Genomic DNA, 17,118 nt, shown 5'->3' on the forward strand with positions numbered 1-17,118 from the left:
CTCCGGGGAGGACGACGGCGGTGTCATAGTTCTGAATCGCGAGGCCAAACCTAACTTTATTATTGCTTTTAACATTGGAATAGGATAGCTCACAAAGAAAAAACGGGAGGATTACCCAAAAAAAAACGGGAGGAGGAGGTGATGGGGGGAGAAAGGAACAGGGCGGTTTGGGAAGGTCATTCATACCTAGCATCTGTCTTGTAGCCCGTTTAGTTTCCAAATTTTTTCACTCACTACAGTAACTTATAATGTTTGACCACTAATTTGGAGTATTAAATGTGAATAATTCGCAAAACCCATTGCACAACCCACGGGCAAAATCGTAAGACGAATCTAATGAACATAATTATACAATGATTAGACAAGGTTGTGCTACAGTAATCAATCTCTAATGACAGATTAATTAAGCTTAATAGATTCGTCTCGCGATTTCCCGTCCATCCATGTAATTAGTTTTATAATTAAATCACGTTTAGTCCTCCTAATCTTTGATTGAAAAAAGTGCTACAGTAACTTTCCCAAAAAAATTGGGAACTAAACGCGCCTAATTTCATGAACCTTTCCTTATTGTTTCATACTAGCACACGCACCATTATATAAACATGAACCACGCACACGCACCAATATATAATCGTAGATAAATAGGTCGGTCAATTGACTTAGGCAAGAATCTCGTCGAGAGACCCGGGCTTGGGCACGGCGAACTCCTTGTTGGCGCTCTGCTGCTGCTGCTGCTGCTGTTTGTCGGCCTTGGCCTGCTTCTTGAGCTTGGCGAGCTCGATGTCGCGCGCCATCTTGCGCCGGTACATCTCGGCGAAGGTGATGGGCTCGTCCAGGATGGGCGCCTCCCCCTCCCGCACGGCCAGCGGGTACACCGTCGCGTCCAGCGCCGGGTTCTGGAACGTCGCGATCGACAGCCGGCTGCACTCCGAGTTCACCACCGCCTGGTGGTCGGCGTTCTTGAACCTGCCGTTGCTCAGGAACTGCACGGGCACACGCACGCGTTCGTCGTAAGCACTAAATCGATGGGTCCGTACGTGCTGCAGCTGCAAGTTTACCAAGGAGCAAGGATTCACGTACGTGGCCGTGGTCGCCGAGGTTGACGACGAAGGCGCCCTCGACGGGCTGCACGGTGATCCAGGTCCGGCCGCCGTCGCGGGTGGCCTGGAGTCCCCCGACGAGGTCCTGCAGCAGCAGCGTGATGGTGCCGGGGTCGGTGTGGCGCTTGAGGCCCAGCGTGAGGTCCGGCTGCGGGCACTTGGGGTAGAAGTTGACCACCACCTTCTGGTCCATGTCCACGCAGGCCTTGGCCAGCGCGTCCGTCTCCAGGCCCATCGCCTCGGACAGCACGCCCAGGAGCTTGCAGGCCAGGCCCATGAGCTGCTCGCTGTACTGCTCCACCACCGCGCGCCACGCCGCCGGCTTGTCGGGCCACCGCGAGTCGTCGCGGGCCTTCACCGGGTACGCGAAGTAGGTCACGATCTCACGCCAGTCTTGCACTGCCTCCCCCTGCACTTGTCAATTTTCTTGTTTAGCAGTTTGTTCTCTGGTTTGCGTGTTCGTCTCTTTTAAGTGGGCACACGCATCTGCTGGCCACGCTTAATGCGTGAAGGCGGTGTATCACGCCTGCACGTACTTGACACGTTTTGTTAGTTTTTGCGCAATCTAGCTAACAACGAGCCCGCCATATGGAAATGATGGCTGGTCCGATCAAGCTAGGTACCTGGAGGTGGCTGGAGACGATGAAGCCGCCCTTCTTGCCGCCGGACATGTCGAAGCGGAGCTTCTCCTGGGGCGGCAGCGCGAAGAATTCGCGCGCCAGCCGCGTCATCTCGGCCACCAGCGCGGCGTCCACGCCGTGGTCCACCACCTGGAAGATGCCCCAGCCCTCGCACGCCGCGGCCACCTGCGCGCGGATCTCGCCCCGCCGCTCGCCGCCGCCGTCGATGCCCTCGAGGGATATCACCGGCACCTCGTCGCTGAAGCTGTTGTGCGGCACCTTGGGCCGCTCGTCCTCCTCGCGCACGAACGACGGGCGCAGCGTCGCCTCCAACGACGCCGTCGGCAGGAACGGCGCCGCCGCGCTGCTCACCCGGGCCATCTGCGGCGTCGCCGTCTTCGTACGACGCGCCGCCCCTCTCGCTTGCTACTCTGAACCGTACGTGCTCGGCTGCGCTGCTGCTGCTGGGTGGTGCTTGGGCACAGCCGCGTTATATAGCAGCATAGCGTGTGGAAGGTACAGTGTACAGGCACACGTAAGCTACTACTCCTAGCTAACATCCACCGCCGCTCACAGACATGTGCTGTAGTAGCATTACTATATTTAATTTGTAGTATGGCCACCGGTGAATAATGAACCGGCCGGGCCAAACTGATCTCATGCTCAACTGCCGACTCGTGACGGGCGGTGCAACTACCATTCGTCGACTCGTCGTCCAATCCACATCGCATCCACGACCGCGCCGAGGGCGACCGACACACCGCGGAGCTCCCGTCCGCACGTCGCGTGCAAATTGTCCGGTTAGGTTAGCGCGCGGGTGTTTGGACTTTGGAGGGTAGCTGCAATGGAAGGCTGGAGCTTGCCTGCGTGTCCCCGTCCGTGTCTTCGAAGACGTGGAGCAACCAGGCCGGATTAGTTTAAAGTATCTCCAATCTAACAGATTGCTCATCCCTCTCTCTCATACTAAACAAATTAATATTTTGATGATGAAGGTGACCAGCAGATTACCAATTCAATCTCCATTACCTATAAATTTTTTGTAATTACCAAACATACATCCCTCTCCTTATGTAGGGATTCTTGCTCTACTCTATTTTTGATAATTGCATTTTGGCAGTCTGTTGCAGCAACTATTACCTAAAACACAAAAGTAGTTATTGGTAATTGAAACGAGTAATTTGTTGAAGATGTTCTTAGAGCAAAGAAGGAAAAAATAATTGCGATGTGTGTGGGATATGTGTGATTAGGGTTGCAAATTAGTAATCCTTATGTGCATCTCTATCTTCTTTAATTCAAAATTTTGTACTTTCTAAAATGAGATATAATTTCGGAATAGTACAACACCCCTATGCTACGCGTGGTACAGAGTTCGCGAGGGCCGCCGCCCGTCAGGTACAGTGCGCGCACTGCTCTGGTAGTGACTCTGACTCTGGTAGTAGCTTTGGCCGGCTCCCAAAGCTCGTGGAGCTGGACCTTCAGATCCAGAATCAAGTTCAACACTACAAGGAACACTGGAAAGACCTCGCCAAAAACAACACAGCAAACATATGAGAAGTCAAACGTCCACGGACATATACCCGAGCAAATATTACCTTGCTCAACAAACACAGCAGCCAAATCAACTTGCAACAGAAGGTGGAATGATCTCAACAGGATTGTAAGAACGTATGGACAACCTGTCAGCCATCGGAAGGCAAATTCAACACTACAACAAGAGCTTGAACAATCTTCCACCAAAATTTCATGAACAAATGGTAAGTTTGAAAATAATCTAAACAAATCTGAGTAACTACATATCTTTCTTGGCACAGTCGTAACTATTACTATTTATTTAAAGTGCCGTACAAGTAACATGGTACAACATGAGAGAGAACCAAACCCCCTTTGGTGCTTTCTTCTGATACCCTCGGTACAATCAATCTTCCGGGCAACAATTTGCACCCATCAAGCAACGGACATTTTCTATGGTAAATTGGTAATGACACCAGACTCGTAGATTGGCAAGCATTGCCATCATTAGGTAGTGACTCCCAACCATATATATTTTTCTTCGCTAGGTCATACGACTCAAACCGCAGGACCAGCTGTATCTAAAACATTCTGTAAGAAGTGTGCCTTGGCAGAAGGGTCGGTCAAGAACTGGCCCAACACTGCAATTGTTGCAGTGTTGCTCCTTATTTTCTCTACCCCTCTTGAGATCATGCAAATGTGGTTGGCCTCAACAACCACCATGACCCCATTGTGTGAAATGGAATAAACTGCTTCAGCTATCTGCCTTGTCATCCTTTCCTGAACCTGAAGCTTGCACCCATAGAAATGAACCAATGCCTGAAAATGTGACCGATCAATGCCTTCTCCGCTTCCATTGTCAAAGTACCCAATGTGCACTACTCCATAGAAAGGCAGAAGATGGTGCTCACATTGAGCACAAAATGGAAAATGCAGCTCAGACCGGATCGCTCCATGATCTACCATGCCTCCACCTGGCCTCTCATATATGCTGACATTACCAAGTGTAAAGCCATTCAGCTTCACATCCAGATTACATGCTCTGAATTTCATCAGCCACTGCACATAGCGCTGAGGAGTGCCTAAAAGTTCTTTCCTGAGGGGGTCCTCTCCAAGTGATAAGATCATCGAGGTAACTGCTGAAACCATGCCATTAGTTGAGCTTTTCTTGCAGTGCCCGTTAGAGAGTGGGACCTCATGAGACCTTAAGGGGCACCAAGGAATATAGGCAGAATGGTTATCCACCTCCATGTCTATGCCCCTAAGCTTAAGAAGAGCCAAGAAGTCACTCCAGAAAGTGCTGTTTTCACCTTCAAAAACTCCGGAGCGAGATGAATGTGAAGTTCTAATCCAACCTTGCAAAGTCTTGCATTCCAAGTTTTCTGGCAAAGGGATGTGCCAGCACTGCAGAGCAACAGCCACACCAGCAGGTTGAATGCTAGCATGCAGTGCGCCACAGACTTCGTTAGCTAATCTTTGAGGGTTTTGCAATCTCTTGGCAAAGACATCTGATACTCTAGAAAGCTTGCTTAACCCAACAACCCTTCCACCTGAGGGCACATACCCAACATGGCATTGTATGCTGAATGGAAGCAAGCATGACTCACAGTATGAGAAAAGCTCAATATCTCGAACAACAACTTGCCCTCCAGTTCCACCAGCAGACCCGGTCCTTTTGTCAACACCAACCTCTGGAAACAGAGCACCCTGCACAATGTCCTTTACTTTTAGCCTGTAACCTGCAGTTTTAGATATAGGTCAAATACAAACCAGGAAGAAGCTACATTACAGATAAAAAAAGGAAATACGAAAGAGTCCTCAAATATTTTAATTGAAACAAGAGATCATGCAAAATAAAGGAACACACACCCCCACATAGTCTCTAGTCGCTCTCTTTCCTTTAAGAAGAATACCATGACAACCTCTTCTACAAATGACTTGCATGAGGAGATTATACATATTTCACATGACTTATTTTTTAGTAGAATAAACATAACGTGGGTCATGCAGTCATGTTGTGGAATTTAATATAAGATAACCTTCATTTTCAGATTGAATTAGCATAATAGAAAACTGACATGTCAATTGCTCCCATGTGAAGAATGGTAAAACACAAAATAAAGATTTATTGCCCCAACAAAGGCAGGATCTATCAGCTCCATAGTAAGATTTGGGCATTGCTAGTCAATCAGATTGTTCAAATCCATTCAATCTAATGTTTTAGAGCACCAGAGAGATACTGCGTCCTAGCAGCTAAAACCTATAGCAAAAATGTAAATTAAAGAACTTGAATATGTTGCATTTCCATCTGTGTACAGCTTTGGAGAAGAGGCAGCGGCTCACTAGTCCTAACCTTGACTTGTTTGTTCAGTGTCACAAACTCATAATTTGTTACTGGGGAATGAGATCAGCCTTTTTTTAGGTCCATATTTTTATAATTGAATACAGAAGGCAGTGCTTCTTACTAAAGAAACAAACAGTAGTCAAAATAACAAAGCCAAATGTTACATAGATGGCAATGGTCAAATGCTCAGTAGAGAATATAGGACTAGAAAAGAACACCAGGAGTTCCCTTTGCAAGTTTCATGTTTCATATGACTACAAAATAATAGATTAAAAAAAGGTTTCACCATGGTCTAAGGGAAGATGTCATAGAACAAAAATTAAAAATGATTTTTCTTTCAAATACTTCTAGAGGTAACTCTTGCTCTTTCAATTGTAGCAAAAATGAAACTCCGAGGAACAACACAGAAGATCATTCTTAAATAGGCTAGACCTATATCTAGATTAAAGACCATTCAATGACTGAATTTATCAATCTTCTAGCTGATTCTCAGGTAATCATCAATTACAAAATCTTTCAGGGTTAAGGAAATATATAATACCATAAACAACTATATATCTAGGCTCATTTTAAATATAGAAATACTATTAAAAATAGTAGCAAAAATAGTATAAGGGGTGGTTGATAAACAATATGCCTGAAGAAAAGGTAGTGGCCTTAAATAAAATACTATGCAAACTAGGAAATAATTTAATTGACAAAAATCTCTAATAATCAGTAGCTGGTTAAGGTAGTGCACCCAACGAGCAAGCGAGGGATAATATCAAGTCATGGTAAAACTTAACATTGCAGAAATGAATAAATGCATGTACGCGTACAATTCAATCACAATAGTAATGTGTCAGATGAGCTGCTGTTCTGAAGAAAAATGGACATGAAAGTGGACGATTTAGAGGCTGATGTTGAGATTTAGCATATATGGAGAAGCCTGAGAAGAACCAATAAATAGTCAACGACCATTTAGTGGCAACTGAAGTCCCACACATCACTATCCTAAATCTTAATTACAAAAGTTCTCCCACAAATAGGCCAAAGAGGCAAAGACATAGTAACAGTTAGCTACAAAAATTTCCTAGTGTTGTAGCCTGAGACAAAGTGGACTGGAAGCCAGAATAAGATCACTTTATGGGCCCATTTTAGATTTGCAATAAGATTGACAGTCCCTCAGACTGCCAAGTACAAGCATGCTCATTGTATTGTACTAGTAATAGTGCAACAGCCACCAACTCAAGTCCTCAATGTACTAACGTCAGAAGGGTGTTTGGTGGTCGATAGCTAAATGTTCAAAACGTGGCCTGTCAATTGTCAAAATACCAGAACTGAATGCGCAAGCAATCTAGCAGCCGACTAGTAAAGTCTTACCAGCACGACGATTACGACGGATGCGAACGACCACTCGCACCAAACTGCCCTCAGTTTAGGTGTGGACTCTGCTACCTCCCGCGATGGAATTTCCCAGGGAATAATCCCAGGTCCATCGCAAGGCTTATGAGATCCAAACCAAACCATAAGTATTCAAATGCGAGACGGCGTTGTTCTTCCCTACAACATGGCTCTCGGCTCTAGCATGGGAGCTGCTGAATCGTCCGCGACGGCGAGCATAACAACAAGCGTTAAACTAGACCGGACAGGACGCCATTTTTTACACAATACACAGGCACGGTTGCGAACGGATCCACGGAGACGGAGCCAGGGGAGCGGGCGAACTCGAGAGGAAGGGGGAGGCGGCCGTACCTCGGGTGCCGTCGCGGAAGGCCTTGGCGACGCGCTTGGGCGTCCGGCGCAGCCCCTCGCGGCGCTCGTCCTCACCGAGCCCCGCCAGCAGCGCGCGGACCGCCGGCTCCATGGCGTCGGCCGCGGCCGCCGCGGGCGACGCCTCCCCGCCAAGCAGCTCGAGGTCATCGTCCTCCTCCTCGCACGCGCACGCGGCGGCCACGGCGGCGGCGAGGTGTGCCTCCTCGAGCGCTCCCATGGCGGTGGTATCCACTGCCCGCGGCGACTATTATTAGGAGGCGGCCGCGAAATATGGCGACGAGAAACAAAAAAAAAAGTATGCAAAGCGAAAAAAGAAAAGTGGGGGCTGCGGCTGCGGGTGAGGAGGAAGGGAATCGATAGGTGGACCGAACTGCGTAGCGACGAAGCGATGGGGTGTGGAGCGGGTGGAGGACGTCGGCCACCTTCCGGGCCTCGAGATGGGTGGAGTGCGGCGGGTCGGGTGGATCGCCTCGCCGCGCCTCCTCCTTGTTGACCTTTTGGACTTTCGGCCTCCACCGGATCGTGGAATGGGCCGAACCGAAGATTTTCTGCCCAATCCGGGGGAGCGCGGCGCATTATATAACGGGATGTTGGTGGGCCCTCCAGGTGAGGAAAATGGGCCCGTCGTGGAGCGCGGGGCCCAGAGGCAGTGCGAGATTGCCGCCGGTTGGGGAAGAGTGCGGCAATTGGCGTAGCTGTCACGGATCACGTGGCGACTCGTGGCCGAAAGTGGGCCCGCTCGGGGGACGTGGGGCCCAGAGGCAGTGAGAGACCGCCGCCGGTTGTCCAAGACTGCGGCAAAGCGGTCGCTGCGGCATCGTAGCTGTCTCGCGGATCACGTGGCGACTGGCGACTCATGGCCGGGTTTTGCTCTCCGGCGACGCGCCGCGGGTTCGGCATGGCGCTCGTAATCGGGGTGATCGCGACGGCGGGCCGGCGGCGGTTGGTGGCTCGCTCCGTCGCTCGGAGATTGATCGATCACCGCGCGAGACGCATGCCTGTTTAGCGAAAAGGAATACTGTGAAAATGATAGCTTAGATGTACAGATCCTGCAAAATGTGTTTTCATTTGAGAGAATTCTACAGTTTTGCGTGATTCGCTCACCTGAAATCTTGGGAGCCCTGTAGGTGTTAGGTGTCAGCAAGGCCAAGGCGGCTCAAACTTGTCATCGTCCTTTAGAAGATCACAATATAAAATGCTGGCAACTCGATCAATAACTACATGCAGATGCAGAAGAAAGTTCAATTATTTTAGAGGTGCTCTATTCGATATGCAGAAGAAAATTGGCAACTGGATCAATAATATATACATGCAAATATATAGTTCTACCTAATGAACGTGGGCGATACTCGATTGGGCATGGGAGTGGGTAGGTAAGAACCATCTTTGCTTGTTTCTTTCATGGAGCAAAGAAATAGAGAATATGTAGGCCTTTTGAAAAATCAAAATATTTTTTCCTTTAGTAGTAAAAGTGGAATTCCTATTTTTTTTCAATTCATGATAATTAATAGCTGTGTGCACACAGCACACGTCATTCTCGGAACCAGAGGATGTAAAACAGAAAGGACAAAGAGCATGTTAATTTGGATGGCACCTAACCTTGCAGCAAGCCAGCAACTAGTAAAGTTAAAGAAAGCATAGCGGGCATAAAAAAGAACACAGTGTCAAATCGGCTTCCAAACATGTTATGTGAACTCATAGCACGCCTAAAAAAAATCACGGGATGACCTGTTTAAAAAAAATCACGGCATGATTAAGTTGTGACGCGGCAAAGTTTGACAACAACCAAACATGCATAGCTACTGCAGGCCCGTGCCCAGGGGGCGTGCGGCTGCACAGGGCCCTATTTTTTTAGCCCCAGAATTTATAGCAGCCCATTAACTCTTTGCATCATTTCTACTTAGTCGGCCCTAATGCAAATGGTGAAACGGACGCATGCCATGCTCTTGCCCTGCACAAAACAAAAAGACCCGCAACACTGAGGAGTCCTGACGCCTGCCGCCCGCCAGCTTAGTTGCAGTGCCATCTTCCTCTAATCATGTGCCATCTTCAGTTCTTATTTTTCACGAGTCACGACACCAAGGGCCGAGCTGTCGAGGCAGATGCCAGACGGAAGGGCAGGCAACACCGTGTCACCGCCGAGGCCATGATCGCGAGTTTGCGACGGCGACGCGGTGCAGCAGCCGGCCGGCGGCCCCAGGGCAGGCGGAGAATTCAGCAACGACAGGTCGGCAATTTCAACTCTTCACGCAATTGACTGGCTTAAGGAGAAGGTAAATAGATATTTCTTTTAATTTCCCAACTGTATTGATATACATGTATCCTTTGAGTTTTTAATGGATTAATTATAATTTTGTTCTTTCATCTTTTATGTTAGAAAACGATCGATTGAAGCCATATTTTTTGCAAATTGATATAGAAAATATAATTCTGACAGCCAAAAACATAAAGATAATTAGTCTAGTAGGCATCACTTCAGAATTTCGCACAGAGCCCCGATTTATGCCGGCACGGCCCTGAGCTACTGCCTTGACTAATAAAGCGGAACTTGCAATGAAGACTGAGCATGCCAGTATGGCCATGTTATTGCCACTGGCACAAGCATATGCACGCACGCACGCATCGATCGTCCGATCTGCTGCCTGGACATGTCACCTGTGTGAACCTAACGCCGCACGTGATAGCACAGTAGTTGTTTGCCATCCTCGTAATCGCAGCAAAGTTACACCGAACGATGGAACGAGCAAAGTTAAACCGCTGCCTTGCTTAGGGTAAGCATGCATGGCTGTCACTGAAAATTTGAGACTGAGGGGAAGCATCCTGTTGTCAAGTGGATGGAATTAAAAAAAAAAACACCAGAGTAGCTGCACACTGCTGCTGTCTCCCTTGCCTGTACCTGCGAGCACACATTTATTATTAGGAGGAAGGTACGAGCCAGCAAATTAATCAATTCCAATTATTCACCCAATAGGAAGCAGGATTGAACAACCGGCCTATAACTAACAGAAGAACAAATAGGAGCATAGCCATGTCCGCAACTTTAGCTACAAATTGAGCACATTGACAAAGAACCGTATCTGGCGATTATAGCATACCAACCAGCAGGACTAATGTAGGAGGAAATTAGCTAAACAACGAGTTAATTACTGCATTACACAGTCACTAAGTTCGCAGTGTGCTAATATTAATATGATAGTATCCTTATCCATACATCCCGAGGAGGATATAAATAGAAGGTATGATATTTTTGCAGCGGAATATGACACAGAGAGAAGGTTCCATCGCTATCTTGCATCACCATATGGAGTCCTCGGCACTGATAAACCTGAAATCCCACATGTCAGATATTGCGAAATAATTCCATGCCAGTCTTTTAATATAAATAAATTACAACCATCAAAATCCCAACAACATAGAACATGGATGCACATAGTGCACCTCAGGAGCCTTGGCCTCACTTTGCCCCAGCATGCTTCTAGCCATGCAATACCAAGAACAGTATCAAGCATAAAGCTATACTATTTGCTTATGACACGACTAAGTGATTGAGGACAAAATGTGCACAAGAAAATGATAGAAAAAAGTTCAGAAAGCACTTACAGTATGTTGGTTTCGTATTTTTCTCATTCTGAAGCATCACATATTTCAACGGGCAAGGTGATGCTTCTTGTACCACGTTCGAGGAGATCATAAACTTCAAGCTACAAGAACCAAAGGAACACAAATTAATACTTCTTCTTAGTTTCCATTAATATGAACAGTCAACATTTTTACACTGCATATTTTCAAACATACCTTGAGATGAGATCTACGGTGGAACTTGAATCAGTGCTTCCCTGCAAGAAATCCCAACCAAGAGAGAGAAGATAATCTTCCAACTACGGACAAAATTTGAACATATTAGCCACAGTTATATCTTCTAGATGCAAAGGGTCCACAAATATTAGATGCAATTTTCACCTGAGGTAGAGTTTGAACACACAGCCCATCAAGAGAAACAATCACATCTCCATTTCTAATGCCAAGCTTCTCAGCAGTAGAACCAATTGATACCTAAATAGGTTAAAAAGAATTATAGTGTTAACCTGTATATATAAAGTCTAAATAGAGCTCCATACACACTGAACAGAAGAGTCATACCTCATCTACAATGTAGCCATTGTTGATGTTGTGATCAAGAGATATCACCTCCTGGAGCGACGCCTCCAGCAGCTCCACTGTCCTTAAACTCAAACCATGTACGGGGCGAGCAATACGACTGAAATAAGTTGGACTCGATCAATCAGCTCCAAAAATTAACCACAAAGAAGCCAAAGGCAGCAGTTCCATAAGACCATGTCATTGTCACTTAAACGATATATTAGCTCAAGAATCATTCGGTCTGTCTGAAAATACTACTGTTTTCAAGTGATATTTCCCCTACTAAATTAAGGGCACACCACTAATTCTAGTTCAATATCATACAGGGCAACAATGTTGTGCATAAAAAATGATTATTTAGTATAATACTTCAGCCTCATGATTCTAAAAACATATTTTCTTTCTCCCATGGCTTACACTAACCAAGTTTTAACCAGGCACCATTCAAAACAAGGTAGATCGTCCATATGAACCAATTGAAAGTGATTTTCTCCCCAGATAGTCCCCTACTTATGTTGACTAAATATGAGTGGCCCATTTTTAAGCAACGTGATACCCATTCGAGCTCCTCATGTAAGATTTGACTTCAGAAGGCATTAGCTCTTTAGACTTAAGACAAATTCAGTAAGCTCCAGGAACCAGACCACATTTGTTGAAGTGAATCCAGCTAATAGCAGGTTTGCACTTAACACCAGGTAATGCAGATAAAATTGGTACTTGTTCAAAGTCTGAGCATATGGCATTATACTTGATGATTCTGATAGATGGATTTTAACAGATCCAATCTAGTACATGTATTACGGCAATGCCACTAGCCAATTTCCGTGTCTACCTAGCATGCTAGCAGCAATGTGTCATGCAGCCTTTTCAACCTTTGGTAGTATGCAAGCTCCCACTTTCAGATTTATTAAACATGACAGCATATATTTCTACATGGGGCAAGGGGCAAGTTGCACAGCTAAGTGAAGTAAATCATTAAACATGATAACATATATTTATACATGGAGCAAGGTTCAAGTTGCTCAGATAAGTGAGTAAAGTGTTAAAATGCAACCTCTATAAACATCAAACAAATTGCTGCATCACTGCTTATAACTCAAAAAAGTATGTTGAATTTTAAAACCAACTAGATGTTATAGATAGTAGCCAAGTTATAACATCAGTGCAAAAATGAAAAAAAGGTTAGCAAACCTGAACTTCATCCACATTTCAATGCATGTGAGGATGGTGGAGATGGCAAGAATATTAGCATGCTCACCACTATTATCCAATGTCATCCCAACGACACTGCCCTCATGATCAATCACTGGTCCTCCAGTGATATACTGCATAGAAAAAAAAATACTACTAAGTAAGCTGCGTGATGAAACAAGAATACAATGCTGGGAAATAATAATACACAATTATTACCTCAGGAGGTCCACAGCTAAGAAGCATGAGGTGGTTGTGATTTAAATATTCTGGATCTTCAGACCACAAGATCCTACCATGCCTGGCCATCAGATTAGACTCTTCGCCCCTAGCCAAAATGAAAACATCCTGACCATAGTTTGGGTTACATCCAAAAGTGGGGAGTTGCAAAGGTAAGTCTGAATCTGACGAGATCTCCAATAAAGCAATGTCATAATGCTTATTGAAGAACAAAAGTTGCCCCTCGAAGATGCTCCTATTTGGCAAGCAAATGTGTAGCTGAAAGGGTAAAAAGAGCTTTGATTAGAATACAGTGCTACAGCTCAAGAAAATGGCCAATCAGATAAGCACCATGCAAAAAATAATTATAAAAATAAAAAAAACACATAGCTTTAATATACGCGCAATAAGCAGATGATTCCATAATGTGGGGCACATGAAGTGTGTTGAATCCAGTAGTAGTGTGTCCATGTAATGGAAAGAGAGCACGAAAGGACAATAGGAGGTAAGCATAATGAAAACTGTGGTGTAAACTGTACCTAACATGTCAGAAGAATGAAAAAGTAAACAAGACATAGGCATGCAAGTATATTTACATGGACATCATAGCATCTGAACCGCAATACATCAGAAAACAAAAATTAGAATGAACAAGTAGGATTGAGATATAAAACGAAAATGAACAGATGCTACAATTGTGGGCGTCTTTACTGTATTCAAACACCAGGAAAACATGAACATAATCGGTACTTCAAGCCATCAAGGCGGGACACATACAGGCGAGGTGCTAAATTAGTTTACAGCACAAAACTTCTGAATTGTACAAGGCAAGCTGAGGCTTGTGATGGGGATGTACATCTTAAACACAAGAGAATTGAGCATTGGTTGGATTACACTAGTATGTATTTTGCAAGAGATGTTAAAGATTGGAGAAAGAACATGACAGATGTGATAACTCAGTATAAATATATTATGTGCATTGTGCCACAACCAGTTAAAGACGACACTAATCTGTAAAGTTTAAGGCAAGCTCCACAAATTGAACATAGAAAGCTTTGCCAGTACCTTATTATTGGGATTAAGTCCATGTACAATTTCAGAACTAGTCAATACTCTAGCGCACTTCTTGGTCTCCTTCCAACCAATGAAGATGCCAGTCCCTCCGTAAGTGACCTTCCCATCTGCAAACAGATGCGGACGTTATCATAAAGTTATGAGGTAATCAGGTACATGTTCAGCACCTAATTTTACCGAGCGCAATGGAGGAGATGCTGACAGTTGAGCGTGCCACATTCCGAACCAGCGCCTTGTCTCGAGTTGGAGACACTCTCAGCAGTATCCGGGTCCTTGGGGTTCACCAGAGTAGGAAGGTTTCCACGAGGATCTAGGTGCAACAAAAGATGCAGCAAGAGTTAGTTGTGCAGTAGGAACGCTTCCAGGTTTTGAGTTGAGAAGAAGTGACCTTTTACAGGACGCTGGAACATCCTCCGTTTGCCAGACATGTGGATTGTCTGGCAGCGAGGAGGAAGAGACGTGGTGTTGGTAATGGGTGCAGCACGTAAGGCACTGGAGCCGTCTGCTGCTGCCGCTGCCGCCACCGTCCTCCCCTGCTGCTTCGCCTCGGAGCCAGTAGTGGTGCTACCGCCCACCAACTCCGCCGCCGCCGCCTCAATCTTCGTCCTCTTATTAGGAACCGGCCCTTGGTCTCCCGATTCTTTTGTTTCTAATGCGTCCGCCAGCGAGCCCGGACTACCTCTCCTCGCCGCCATTAGCGGCGGTCAGCCTCGACGGCCTCCCCCTCTCCTCACCGCTCGAGCCGCCGTGGGTTGGATCAGAACAGGTGTTTCGGTAGCGGGCTCTCCTTTACTTTTCCGTCTGTAGATGGAAGCGAGAGCCGAGAAGCATACCTGGTTGAAGTATGCGGATAGCTAGAGCACAAACCGGACCTGAATCCGACACCGACACGAAATCCCATGGAAAGCGCCTCGGCCGGCGGGAAGGCGGCGAAAGCCCCGGGGGAGGGTGGGGGGGGGAGGGGGCGATGCCTGCGCTCTGTGATCTGTGCTCTGCCCCGTCCGCTCGATGGCTCACCCACGCGGCCACGCTCTTCCGCCGACCGGCTGCTGCGAGGTCGGGTCGCCCCGAGCTTCCCCTCCTGACATTTGGGAACATCGCGGGCACGCTCGAGCTCCTCTCGAGCGGCCGGGGGCGGTAATCCGCGGCCGAAGTGCCAGGCTGCGCGGTGGAAGCCCACAGCAGCACAGGGCAGCCGCACGGGCGGCCGTGCCGGCTAGGATGGCGAGCGGCGCTAGATCGCGCCCATCGGCCTCGCCTCGTCCGCATCCACCGTGGGGCCGTTCAGTTCTCGCCAGCCCGAGCGACAGCTTATTCTCTTTCCTCAAGCTTGTACCACGATTTTCACCTTCATTTCATCGACGAAGGAGCACCACTCCCTCGGTCCTAAAATTTTAATCATTTTAACTTTTAAAATATATAATTTTTTGCTATATATCTATATTTTATATAAATGTATATAAAATTATGAATCTAGAAAAATTAAAATAACAGATAACTTTATATGAAAGGAGTACTATTTTCTTTTCTTCTTTAGCATTGCTCGTTTCTCCTCTTTCCGTCATCTATGACTCCACGACCCCAATGCTAATTTTGCAGTTGGCCGCGACTTCCTATCCTTCCGGTCAATTTCCACCGTGTTTTTACTCTCAACAGCACATGGGCAGGGCCAGCATCTCCTATCTATCAATCTACGTCAGCGGGGGGATCTGATGGGAACACCCCCAGACGCAGCAGCAAGCAGCCCCCGACGGCGCGGGGTTCTCTTCGGTGGTCCGGCAAGAAAGTTTTCTTTCTCTTTTTTCTTTTTTTAGATTTCTAGGAAAAACTTGTAGAAACCTATCAATGCAAAATTTTTCTTCAAACGTTTCTTTAACATTTTTTTTTGCAGAATTTTTTTCTAAAGTTTTTTCCTAAGTTTTCTTAAAAACTTGTGTTCGAATTTTTGTTTTCAATATTTTTTGCAAAAATTTGAAAACCTTTGCTCTGCAGATCTTCGATGTTCTAATAAATTTTTATTCCTATTTTTTTGCTTTAAAAAATTTCCCTGAATTTGTTTGGATTTTGGTTGAAAAATTGTTTGCGAATGTCAAAACTCTGTATCTAATTTAAGTTTCCTGATTCATTTTCTTTAAAAAATTTTGTTCCTGAATGTTGTTTTTTCCTTGTTTGTTCCTGTGTGATTTTTCGGTTTGTTTGGATTGGGACCCTCGTACACGGGCACGTGGTGGACTAGGTATGCGATAGAAATCAGAAAGTGAGGATTTCTACTATGGTCGGAAATCAACTGTGAGAAAGCTCCCGTACGGACGATGTAAATCAGCGTGCCCGCTTCACGACCCTCATCTCTCACACGCTTGCTACATCTAAGATTATCCTCTCGCCATTGGACTTGGCGAGGACTTGTATTGTGTCTTCTAATCGCCGCTACGTTAACGTATCGTCTCTCGCATTCCTTTATCAGCATCATCCATTACCAATCATCCATTCATCTTGTCTTTATGCCGACTACCATAGTTAGAAATGGATACACTTTTATCCGAAAGAGGTGCATATAAACCCGAAAAACTCTTGAACCTTCAATTTTAACTTATTGCCAATTTCGTTTTCATTGTCCATGGAATGAACAAAATGCTACTACCTCTATTCCGCATGTCATAGTTTGTAAAAGTCCTTCGAGTTATGCTTTGATCAAATTTGTCTTATAATATATCGGTAATTTCTCCAAGATCAATGTGAATTAAAATGTAGTTTGAAATGTGAATATGTTCACATAATTTTTATAGACTAAGCAATGCATATAATTGATGATAGAAAAAATTATGGTATTTGACTTTCTAGAGCCCTAAGATAAGATGCTTACTAAAAACGAACGAAGCAAATATCTGAAAGAATTATGCTCCTCTTGTGTTCGTACAGGGGAAACAATCTGGGATAAACCCCGAGAAAGGAAAAAGGAAAAAAAAAAGTTCAACCATAGCCATGTGAAAGAATCAACCATAGATGCAGGAGAACAGAACCAAATCGGTGACAAGTGGGCCACCAACTAGTATTGGCCCACAAGTCATGCTCGCCGATGGCATCGTTGAAATATCTCCAGGTCTTCTTTAATTAGCCGGCTCCACTGGCCAAACCGAGTGTACTATATATCCACACTGCACCCACC

General features: G+C 45.8%; 3 protein-coding genes across 6 annotated transcripts; all 3 read right to left on the reverse strand.

Moving 5' to 3' along the window:
- Nucleotides 1-440: 440 nt before the first annotated feature.
- Nucleotides 441-2,245, reverse strand: LOC120683857 (flavanone 3-dioxygenase 1-like). The gene is made up of 3 exons (XM_039965958.1): nt 1,724-2,245; nt 1,081-1,509; nt 441-983 (listed from the first exon to the last, which is right to left on the reverse strand). Exons 1-3 carry the CDS (start codon nt 2,099-2,101, stop codon nt 660-662), a joined length of 1,131 nt encoding a protein of 376 aa, XP_039821892.1. The 5' UTR covers nt 2,102-2,245; the 3' UTR covers nt 441-659.
- A 1,116-nt stretch (nt 2,246-3,361) lies between these two features.
- On the reverse strand, nt 3,362-7,855 carry LOC120681988 (GTP cyclohydrolase 1-like). 2 transcript variants are annotated; one of them, XM_039963694.1, is made up of 3 exons: nt 7,700-7,855; nt 7,308-7,559; nt 3,362-4,968 (listed from the first exon to the last, which is right to left on the reverse strand). In XM_039963694.1, coding segments are annotated over exons 1-3 (1,434 nt in total). In that variant the 5' UTR covers nt 7,701-7,855; the 3' UTR covers nt 3,362-3,787. The 2 variants fall into 2 exon arrangements, with proteins under 2 accessions (XP_039819628.1, XP_039819629.1); XM_039963695.1 differs by having other exon boundaries at nt 7,308-7,707.
- Nucleotides 7,856-10,270: 2,415 nt separating this feature from the next.
- Nucleotides 10,271-15,245, reverse strand: LOC120683099 (serine protease HtrA-like). 3 transcript variants are annotated; one of them, XM_039965118.1, is made up of 10 exons: nt 14,341-15,242; nt 14,130-14,262; nt 13,944-14,059; nt 12,879-13,157; nt 12,660-12,793; nt 11,469-11,586; nt 11,289-11,381; nt 11,131-11,206; nt 10,929-11,031; nt 10,271-10,653 (listed from the first exon to the last, which is right to left on the reverse strand). In XM_039965118.1, the coding sequence occupies exons 4-9, from the start codon at nt 12,966-12,968 to the stop codon at nt 10,952-10,954; spliced, it is 591 nt and encodes a 196-aa protein (XP_039821052.1). In that variant the 5' UTR covers nt 12,969-13,157; nt 13,944-14,059; nt 14,130-14,262; nt 14,341-15,242; the 3' UTR covers nt 10,271-10,653; nt 10,929-10,951. The 3 variants fall into 3 exon arrangements, with proteins under 3 accessions (XP_039821052.1, XP_039821051.1, XP_039821053.1); XM_039965117.1 differs by having other exon boundaries at nt 10,929-11,029; nt 11,124-11,206; nt 14,341-15,145; XM_039965119.1 differs by lacking the exon at nt 10,271-10,653 and adding an exon at nt 10,674-10,800 and having other exon boundaries at nt 14,341-15,245.
- Between the last annotated feature and the right edge of the window lie 1,873 nt (nt 15,246-17,118).

This window comes from Panicum virgatum, chromosome 7N (assembly GCF_016808335.1).
Source record: "Panicum virgatum strain AP13 chromosome 7N, P.virgatum_v5, whole genome shotgun sequence".
NCBI lineage: Eukaryota > Viridiplantae > Streptophyta > Magnoliopsida > Poales > Poaceae > Panicum > Panicum virgatum.

Bases quoted from the DNA above. Each gene is read 5' to 3' on its own strand.
- LOC120683857 (XM_039965958.1), bottom strand. From the start codon at position 2,101: ATGGCCCGGGTGAGCAGCGCGGCGGCGCCGTTCCTGCCGACGGCGTCG. The intron at 1,510-1,723 runs GTACCTAGCTTG...TGACAAGTGCAG, and splicing joins TCGTCTCCAGCCACCTCCAG to GGGGAGGCAGTGCAAGACTG. The intron at 984-1,080 runs GTACGTGAATCC...GTGCCCGTGCAG, and splicing joins ACCTCGGCGACCACGGCCAC to TTCCTGAGCAACGGCAGGTT.
- LOC120683099 (XM_039965117.1), bottom strand. From the start codon at position 12,968: ATGGCCAGGCATGGTAGGATCTTGTGGTCTGAAGATCCAGAATATTTA. The intron at 12,794-12,878 runs GTAATAATTGTG...TTTTCTATGCAG, and splicing joins TTAGCTGTGGACCTCCTGAG to TATATCACTGGAGGACCAGT. The intron at 11,030-11,123 runs GTATGTTTGAAA...TGGTTCTTGTAG, and splicing joins ACCGTAGATCTCATCTCAAG to CTTGAAGTTTATGATCTCCT.
- LOC120681988 (XM_039963694.1), bottom strand. The intron at 4,969-7,307 runs GTACGGCCGCCT...CTAAAACTGCAG, and splicing joins CTTCCGCGACGGCACCCGAG to GTTACAGGCTAAAAGTAAAG.